Source organism: Colobus angolensis, unplaced genomic scaffold (assembly GCF_000951035.1).
Source record: "Colobus angolensis palliatus isolate OR3802 unplaced genomic scaffold, Cang.pa_1.0 Scaffold71, whole genome shotgun sequence".
NCBI classification, from domain to species: Eukaryota; Metazoa; Chordata; class Mammalia; order Primates; family Cercopithecidae; genus Colobus; species Colobus angolensis.
In genome coordinates this window covers 11,129,577-11,139,870 of record NW_012120821.1, presented here as the reverse complement: position 1 = coordinate 11,139,870, position 10,294 = coordinate 11,129,577, and the positions used below count along the sequence as shown (strand labels likewise).

The 10,294-nt window shown below is 41.2% G+C and overlaps 1 protein-coding gene across 1 annotated transcript in view; it reads right to left on the bottom strand.

The window, feature by feature from the left end:
• The window catches only part of MEGF9 (multiple EGF-like-domains 9), a gene marked incomplete at its 5' end in the record, with an annotated part of 115,012 nt that extends 104,724 nt beyond the window's left edge, over positions 1–10,288 (bottom strand). The window contains one exon of the mRNA XM_011927416.1: positions 9,886–10,288. Within this exon, the coding sequence (XP_011782806.1) occupies positions 9,886–10,288 (403 nt within the window). The remainder of the gene's footprint in view (positions 1–9,885) is intronic.
• Positions 10,289–10,294: the final 6 nt, after the last annotated feature.

Sequence of the window (10,294 nt, the reverse complement as noted above, 5' to 3'; positions counted from 1 at the left end):
AAGAGGTAGAGGTTGCAGTGAGCCAAGATGGCACCACTGCACTCCAGCCTGGGAGACAGAGTGAGACTCTTTCTAAAAAAAAAAAAAAAAAAAAAGATAATTCCAAAGACATTCTTACACTAGGAAAGAAGTAAATATTTCAGTACAAAGAAATGAAATTCAGGCCAGGTATGGTGGCTCACACCTGTAATCCTAGCACTTTGAGCAGCCAAGGCAGGCAGATCACTTGAGATCAGCAGACCAACCTGGCCAACATGGCAAAACCCCACCTCTTCTAAAAATACAAAAATTAGCTAGACATGGTGGCAGGCACCTGTAATCCCAGCTACTAGGAAGGCTGAGGCAGCAGAATTGCTAGAACCCAGAAGGCAGAGGTTGCAGTGAGCTGAGATCGCGCCACTGCATTCCAGCCTGGGCAACAGAGCAAGACTGCGTCTCAAAAAAAAAAAAAAGAAAGAAATGAAATTCACATGAGCCCTCCCAGTCAAATTCTGTAATTCATCTTGTTATCTCCGTCACCATTTACTTTCAGTTACTTCGGGACTCTTTCCACAACATTCAGCCCTGTATAGTGTTTGGGAAAGAAAATATAAAGCAAGCAGTCCTCTTCTCCAAATACCATTTATTTGTCATATAAATACGGGCAGCTAAACAAGCCAAGATTTATACTTAACAAAATCAACTTAAAAGACAATGATTTAAAATACAAAATATCAAATCTGAAACCCACCAAAATATATAAAGGTTTGATCACTATTTACCAATAAGAGTACAAACAGAGGAGACAAGCCCTTTTCATTAATATAATATGCAGAAATCAACAAAATGTGAATTGCAAGGTCTTAGACATTCTAAGAGCACCTTGCAAGCCATAGTGCACTGCACACTTGTTAATTATTAATATTAAAAGCACTCTGTTCACTACTAACTTTAATTATATTTCTAATGGGGAAATTCTGTCATTCAAAAGATCAAACATTTGTTTCTTAACCAAATTAATTATACTGGTATGCATCTCAAAACTACCTACCAACAAAAACAGCTCATGTTATTCATAAATAGGAAAATAAATTTGCTACTTATTCAAAGTACTTGATTTTTTTTAGAGCCAGATAACTTCTGTTATGAAAGTTTTTTCTTTATTGTTCCTCAGAAGAAGGTGGCAGGGGATGGGGGGGGTGTAAGCTGGAAAATAAAGAAGACCCCAGCGAAAAAAGAAAATATTTTCTCCATTTTTTTCCAAAAAGACAGAATATCATGTTCCGAATATGGTACAAATGATGACATTTTCATACTAAGAAGGCTTCATAATCTAAACTAGACTAAAAACAAATCAACAGGAAAAAAGTCAAAGTCACAGAGAAAGACAGATTTTGTTCTCAGTGCAAACTGTTCAACGCCATGCATGCTGACACTAACACATCTTCAAGGACTTTTTGTTCATCTAGAAAGACGTCTTGGAAGAATTAGGCTTTAAGGAAGCACTGAAGGAGGACAAAGTGGTAAACTGTTAAACAGAGAGGGTAATTTGGTTCCTTAAAGATCATGGAAAGAATAGATGGGGCTAAAAATAAAAGATATGAGTGAGAGGAACAGATAGAATACTTTAAATTGAAAAAAAATGAGCAAGGAGAATGGAAGGAAGTTTTTTTTTTTTTTTTCAATGAAGACAAAATAATAGGGAAAGACTTTTTCTGACAATAATTATCTGTAGAACAGTGATATTATGAGAGAGATTATTTGATACAAATTTATCACAGGTACTCACATAGATACATCCAAAAGGATAATTACTTTAAGTAAACCTTTACTATGATTCAAACATAGGCAACCAGACATAATCTTTATCTTCTTCATCACATTTTTAGAAATCCTCCTTTAAAGTTACCAGGGCATTCAGGGTAGTCATTTCTAGTGAAAAATAGATAAATCAAAATGTATACTTGAAAAAAAGACTAAGTGATCAAGAAGCGGTCCCTATCATATAATGTCAACATTACTAATAAGGATTTTTGTATCACACCTAAAAAAACACACACACAAAAATCAAGATAAAGGCAAAAATCAAGGATTAAAGCTATTTATAAGTTAAAATATCATCTAACACTGTCTTTCAGCTAAACAAGGTCTTACATTTTTATTTTCTTCTGATCTATTAAGTACCCTACAGCAGAACTCTCTCCACCCATAATTGACTCATCAGTAAAAACAGCACTGCAATACTTTTCTTCCATTCTTTTTATAAGGGTGCCAGAACATCTGGAAGTTAATATACACGTTTAGAAATACTAAGATGAAAAGTTACACACACTTTAATTTTAGGGGTCTTTTAAAAAAATCAAGATAAAAAATTCTAGTCAGACTATTTCAATGTGTAAATTTTCAACTAGGCAGGAGGCTTCCTGGGGACATAATTCAGAAGATTTGAAACTAATGTTCTGGAGTTTATGCTGCTCCAGAAACTAATCAGACTAAGGAATTTCTACAGAAACCTCAGCACTTAGGCCAGGCATAAGGTATGATAAATTTAGAAGTCCCTGGGCTGGGCCCCACAAAAAATATAAACAAATCTCTCCATCACAGAGAAACTTAGAACCTAATTAATGAAACAATAAGAGCTATAATTTAATATAACAATTGTAAAACATTGTCAAACAGAAAATTCAGGGAGGTGGCTGGGTGCAGTGGCTCACACCTGTAATCCCAGTACTTTGGAAGGCCAAGGTGGGTGGATTGCTTGAGTTCAGGAGTTCCAGACTAGCTTGGGCAACATGGCAAAATCCCATCTCTACTAAAAATACAAAAACTAGCTGGGTGCGGTGGTGCATGCCTGCAGTCCCAGCTACTCTGGAGGTTGAGGTGAGAGAATCATTTGAGCCCAGGAGGTTGAGGCTGCAGTGAGCCATGATCATGCCGCAGTACTCCAGCCTGGGAGACAGAGTGAGACCCTGTCTCAAAAAAACAAAAACAAAAACAAAAAAAACAGAAAGAAAGAAAATTCAGGGAGATGAATGAATAGCACACAGTGGAATGAACACAGTAAAAGCCAAGGAAGAGTAGAAATTTTCCCAGATTAATATCCAAGGACCAATTATTTTTAGCAAAATGGTTTCCTACTCTTCTAGACAGTTGGTTTCTTTAAATGCCAATAATATGGATTCTGGAGCTAGACCCACTAGGTTTGAATGTAGGTTCTGCCAGAGCTGGGCTTCTATGGAACTCAATTTCCTTATCTATAAAATGAGGATAATAATAGTAACTAACTCAGTAGTTCCTGTTTCGGAGATTAAACGACTTAATATATATAAGGCACGTAGAACAGTGCCAGGAACATAGTAAGTGTGTTTGTAATTACTATTACAATAGTCCACAATCCCTCAAATCTGATGCTCAATACCAGAAGCTGTGAAACTACAAATTTTCCTGTAACTCATTTGGTGGCAAATATCTGACTTACCCTGAATACATTTGGCAACAAAACCTGACCTGAGCAAATGCAAACAAAACCTGACCTGAGCAAAGGCTACTGGTAGTCTTTATTTATCCCACTTAGTGTAAAGATACGTGCATTTTGCTGCAGATATCTTAATGTGTTTGATTACAAGATGCTGCCAATTCACTGGAATGTATTTATGAAAAAATGAAAAAATCTAAATTCTGAAACACATCCAACCCAGAGGTTTTAGATAAAAGACTGTGGGTCTATGTTAACTTTGAAGCCTAGACAGTTTGTATTTCCTTAAAATAAATGGCATCTTCTTAAAGAAATACAAGTAAGTAAGATCCTGAATCTAGTATTAGAGAATATTAGGATGAGGAAAACATTTCCCAGTACAGTTAGAAGGGTCCTATATTCCCAGGTCCTACATTTCCAGGATGTTCTTTTCAAATATAATCCATCTTTGCCGGGCGTGGTGGCTCACACCTGTAATCCCAGCACTTTGGGAAGCTGAGGCAGGCAGATCATTTGACGTCAGGAGTTCAAGACCAGCCTGACCAACATGGTGAAACCCCATCTCTACTAAAAATACAAGAAAGTTAGTTGGGTGTGGTGGCACATGCCTGTAGTCCCAGCTACTCAGGAGGATGAAACAGGAGAATTGCTTGAACCTGGGAGGCGGAGGCTGCAGTGAGCCAAGATGGTGCCACTGCACTCTGGCCTGAGCAACTGAGACTCTGTCTCAAAAAAAAAAAAAAAAAAAACAAACAAACAGGCTGGGCGTGGTGGCTCATGCCTGTAATCCTAGCACTTTGGGAGGCCGAGGTGGGCGGATTGCCTGAGCTCAGGAGTTTGAGACCAGCCTGGGCAACATGGTGAAACCCCATTTCTACTAAAATACAAGAAATAAATAAATTAACTGGGTGTGGTGGCAAGGGCCTGTAGTCCCAGCTACTCGGGAGGCTAAGGCAGGAGAATCGCTTGAACCGGGGTGGCGGAGGTTGTAGTGATCCCAGATGGTGCCACTGCACTCCAGCCTGGTGACAGAGCAAGACTCCGTCTTCAAAAAAAAAAACAAAAAACAAACAAAAATAAATAATCCATCTGTAATATTTTGTTTACATGTCACGGTAGTCAGAGTTTTCAAGTTCTAAATTCTAGGGCTTGCTTAAACAAAGTCTATTCTCATTACTTAGATAACAAAGAAATAATTAAGGTTCTTTGTGGGGCATAAATATGCCTTGAATCATGCAGACCAAATCATCACAGAACTTTAGAGCTGAAAGACACCCTTCAAAACTAATCTAAATTATTATCCTTTACCTTCCAAACTGTTTTATCATTTGTAAATTCACTCTTCCCTATGAGGTAAGAATAATCTGCCCTAACTTGTCCATAGACTCTGTCTATAGGAACACCCTGTAGGTAAATGCAAATAAACTGGGTGGAGTACACTGACAAACTTGGGATCTAAAAGGATAATTGAATTTAACACAATCATTCTTATAAATTTAGTAAATGTCTCAGATCATACTTTAGAAAATTATAAGAATTTCCAAGTCCAGAAAGAAAGAAGACTCATCTAGCACATATTTAAAAATAAATAAATTTTAATAGACCTTAGCAATCTTAATGGGCTCAATGAGTCAACAACATAATGTGGCTGCCAAAAAGCTACTGTGATTAGGAATTAACCGCACCAACATCAGTATCCCATCCAGAAGGAATGAGGCAACTGCCCTCTCTGCTACAAGCTGGTTAGAGCACATCTGGAGTATTATATTCAGCTCTGTTCCACATTTTGGGAGAGACACAGAAAGACTGAAAAAGACTAGAAGAGGGCCAGGCACAGTGGCTCATGCCTGTAATCCCAGTATTTTCGGAGGCTGAGGTGGGTGGATCACTTGAGGTCAGGAGTTCCACACCAGCCTGGCCAACATGGTGAAATCCCGTCTCTACTAAAAATACAAAAAGTAGCCAGGCGTGGTGGCATGCACTATAATTCCAGCTACTCAGGAGGCTGAGGCAGGAGAATTGCCTGAAACCATGACGCGGAGGTTGCAACGAGCTGAGATGGCGCCACTGCATTCCAGCCTGGGAAACAGAGTGGAACTCCATCTCAAAACAAAAAACAAAAAAAAATAGAAGAGAAGTAACCAAGATAGTGAGAAGATTTGAAAACATGTCACATAAAGACCAGTTGAAGAAGCTGAAGTTATTTAGCCCAGACTGAGAGGGATCATGATCCCTGTCCCCAAATCTGTAAGAGCTGTCAAGGCACAGAGACAGCCAACTTTCTCTGCATGGTACCAACAGGCAGAGCCAGATCAATCAGTTAACTAAAAGAAGAAATTTCAGCTAAGCCTATGGAAATATTTCTTCAAATGTAGAGTCACATTAGGAAGTAGTGGCATTTAAAGTCCTGTCTAACCCTAAGGGTCCATAATTTTAAAAATCAAACATTTGGGCCAGCGCGCGGTGGCTCTTGCCTATAATCTCAGCACTTTGGGAGGCTGAGGTGGGAGGATAACCTGAGGTCAGAAGTTCCACACCAGCCTGGCCAACATGGTGAAACCCCATCTCTACTAAAAATACAAAAATTAGCCGGGCATGGTGGTGTGCACCTGTGATCCCAGCAACTCAGGAAGCTGAGGCAGGAGAATCGCTTGAACCCGGGAGGTGGAGATTGCAGTGAGCCGAAATCACGCCACTGCACTCTAGCCTGGGCAACAAGAGCGAAACTCCGTCTCAAAAACAAACAAACAAACAAACAAACAAACATTTGTCATTACCTCAGTGTCTTACTGATTATTATTACTTCTGGTATCACAGCATCTCTCTTCACCCTGCTTAAAATGTCCTACCCAGGACCAGGCGCTGTGGCTCACAACCTGTAATTCCAGCACTTTGGGAGGCCAAGGTGGGCGGATCACCTGAGGTCGGGAGCCCGAGACCAGTCTGACCAACATGGAGAAACCCTGTCTCTACTAAAAATACAAAATTAGCTGGGCTTTGTGGCTCATGCCTGTAATCCCAGCTACTCGGGAGACTGGGGCAGGAGAATCGCTTGAATCTGGGAGATGGAGGTTGTGGAGAGCCCAAATCGCGCCATTGCACTCCAGCCTGGGCAACAGGAGTGAAACTCCGTCTGAAAAAAAAAAAAAAAAGTCCTACCCAGCGAACCAATCAGCTGAATGTTTTGCTGGGTTTGTGGGAGAAAAAGTGCCTGCTTGCTGGGCAATTAGTTTCAGTTTGCAGATCAGTGTCCATGTAAACAAAAAAGGGCCCTAATTGAGGGGCAGGCAAGAGCTCTCAGCTAGATCTCCATGAAAAAAATTATTATTAATTCAAAAAGCATCTATAAGACCTATCAAATCAAATAATATATTATCAATGCACTTAGTTCTTACAGGAACGTTGAAATTAAAAAATACTGTACAACCATCTTCTCAAATGCCAGGGAATCCAACTTTGCAAGCCAAACCAGTTGTCTCAAATTCAATTATAAGTTTTCCTTCTACCAAAGAGATACGTTTTCTGTTTAAAGCAAACTGTAGCCCACGTTCCATACTTGATCAGATCATGGTAAAGTCAGTTTAGCCGCTGAGAACTAGATACTGGCAATCCAGACTGAATTTACAGAGAAGTACAAACTACCTAATATTTAAAACACAGGAAAGTTATCGAAACTGGACATCCTTCTAAAAATTTTTCACCCAAAGACCACCACAGACATAAGTATAATGTTCGTTCATGAAAATTACTAAAAGCCTTGAACAGTTCAGATGACAAATATTATTCAATCCGGCTTTACTGCAGTTTAAACTGAATTGGATTCTAAGCAACTCCAGTGAAAGTATTAGAGAATATAGTAAATATGATGGACTTAACAAAAATACTCTGTGCTGCTTCCTCTCTGTGCTTTTTAAAGTGAAGCCTAGAAGCAATCTAAGTGTCCGTAAATAAGGGCTTGGTTAAATAAATTATGATACATTCTTACCCTGGAAAATGCAACTATTAAAAAGAATAAAGTAGGCCCTAGATACTGACATTTTTTTTAAAAGTCCATGATACCTAGTTAAGTGAATACCACAAGTGGCAAAACACGTAGAGAATTATTCCATTTTGATTTTTTTAAATCTATTTTTAAATACCCTGTGTGTATGTTCATATATGTCCAGCAAAAACAGCTGAAAAAGATCTGACAAATTGCTAACAGTAATAACCTCTAGGGACTGACTGAAACTAGGAGGCAGTGAAGGAGTGACTTTCCTTTTTTCCTTTGTGGACTTCTGGTTGTTTATATTTTTTTGCCAGTAGGGGTAACCTCTGTGGTTGAAAAATAACAACATAAAAATAGTAAAAGTAAAATAAGATGAATTACACAGATCTACGTATCAGATACTAACCAAAGTGATCTTTCTTCTTAAATGCTACTGTATGCTTAAAACTCCCGAGAATCTAATTCATTCTTTTTCTATTATATTTTACTAAAACAAATAAAAATCACTACAAGTCCCTAATAGTTTTCTCCAATGCTTTCTATACATATACACACACACACACACACACACCACAGCCCTGGTCATAAGCATAGCTAACACACATGGAGCTTATTCTACACTAGGAACTGTTGTAAACACAGTAAGTGTTAACTTATTTAATCTTCCCAGCAGGCCTGGTGCAGTGAATCATGCCTGAAATCCTCGAACTTTGGGAGGCCAAGGCAGGAGGATTGCTTGAGTTCAGGAATTCAAGACTAGCCTGGGCAATATAGTGAGCCCTCATCTCTACAAAAAATACAAAAAATTAGCTGGGCATGGTGACTCACGCCTATAGTCTCAGCTACTCAGGAAGCTGAGGTGGGAGGATCGCTTGAGCCTAGGCAGCAGAGGTTGCAGTGAGCCAAGATTGCGCCACTGCACTTCAGCCTGGGCAACAGAGCCAGACCCTGTCTCAAAAACAAAACAAAACGTCTTCACAGCAACATTATGAAGTAAGTACTACTATAATATTATCTTCATTTCACAATCAAAGAAACTGAGTCCAAAGAACTTCAGTGAGCCGCCTAAGCTTACACAGCTAACAAGGGGAAGAGCTAGGATTCAAACCTAAGAATAAACTCCAGAGTCCATACTCTCAACCACTATGCTTCCTGTCTCTCAGTAATATGTGAGTCTTTCTATATGAAAGCCAAAAGGGGTTACAGGTAAAACCCAGTTAGCTAATTTGCTCCTTGAAGCTGGAAGAGATGCACACTTGGCTTTTTATGGGTGAATAACCCTACTTATGTCATTGCCAAACTCCAACCCAAGGCTCAAGACTGTATTAAGGCTCATAACCGTGTGGGAAAATTCTCGACACACTCAATTATAGTCCAAAGTTCATACCTGACTCCACAGTAAATCACTAAGCCTAAGATTTAGGTCAGAGATCCAGCTAGACAAACGATTTGGACAAATCTCTACCCCAACTCAAAGCAAGAGAACTCAGAAACTTTTGCTCAACATCTTGACAAGGTAGGTTTTCGTTTTGTTTTGTTTTAGTTCTAGGCCCACTTAGATTTAAACGGGGAAAGAATAGGAGTTGTCTCTAACTTTGCCTGAAGACTTCAGCAAGAAAAGCTATTTCTACATGGGCTCAAACAGAAATTGGCATTTATCAGCATCAGCAAAGTTGAACATCCTGGCCTAAGGAGACAAAAATAGGCATCCTTGCTTAAATTGTGTATTTGTCCAAACATGTTGACCTTATAATTGTGGAAGAAAAAAATGGTGCGAGGAAGAGATTTAACCTAATTTGTAAATGTGCTCAGCCTAGATACACACCTGTCCCAAATGACCTACTGACTCTACTTATATGCAGGGACAACATGAATTACAATGCCTTTTTTGTTTTTTGTTTTGCCCTCAAGTGGTCCCTACTACTGTTTGTAAACAAAATCCTCTCACTACCTTTCTTGCACCTGTCATACACACACATCTGATATTTACACAAACAAGAAGAAATGAACGGGGAAACTGGAGCTTTGGGAGTAATTCCTTACCCTCAGCTTTTGACCCAGTGGTTGAAGGAGGTAGTATGCGGGCTTTCAAACTTCCCCAAATAACCCAGGCAGAGAGGCTGGGTGCGCGAACCCAACCTAAAAGTTGGCGCCCATTCTGGGTCTCTGAAAAAGGCCAGAAAGCCCTGTTGGGAAGAAGATGAGATGCCTTCCACCCAGCAGCCACCCCCTCCCGAGGAAGCACAGCCCACGGGGGACAAAAGACTTTCCAGATTGATCGGGGGCGGGAGGAGGACTAGCTGGAGCTGGGATCCCCCCTCCGGAGCCAGAACCTGGGAAGTCTTTGGGGCAAGAAACGATAAATTATAGGCAAGAAGCCCAACCCTAGATGCCGGGGCTGGGGTGAGGACGGGTCCTGCCCAAGAGGGAGCGCCGGACTCACCTGGAGAAGGCGAAGAGGGGACCTCGGTGGCAGGTGGGGTGGGGGGGACGCTGCTGCTGCTGCTGCTGCTGCTGGGGAGATCGGGGGTCGGGGTCCGGGGAGTCGTGGGCGCCGGTACGGTGGTCGCTACAGGGGTGGTCGGCACTGGGCCAGTGATCGTCGAAAGGGTGGTCGGCGCGGGTCTGGTCGGCGCCTGAGAGGTGGTCGAAGTGCGTTCCGCCGCCGGAGGGGTAGTCGGCGAGGGGCCGAGCGGCGCCTGAAAGGTGGTGGAAGCGGGTCTGGCTGTCGCCCGAGGAGGGGTGGTCTCCGGGGACGGGGCTGGAGAAGTCGCAGCCAGGGGTCGGTGGACGGTGGCGCGCAGGGGCCCGGTCCTCGGGGCCTGGGCCGTAGAAGCCGTCGCCCTAGGGAA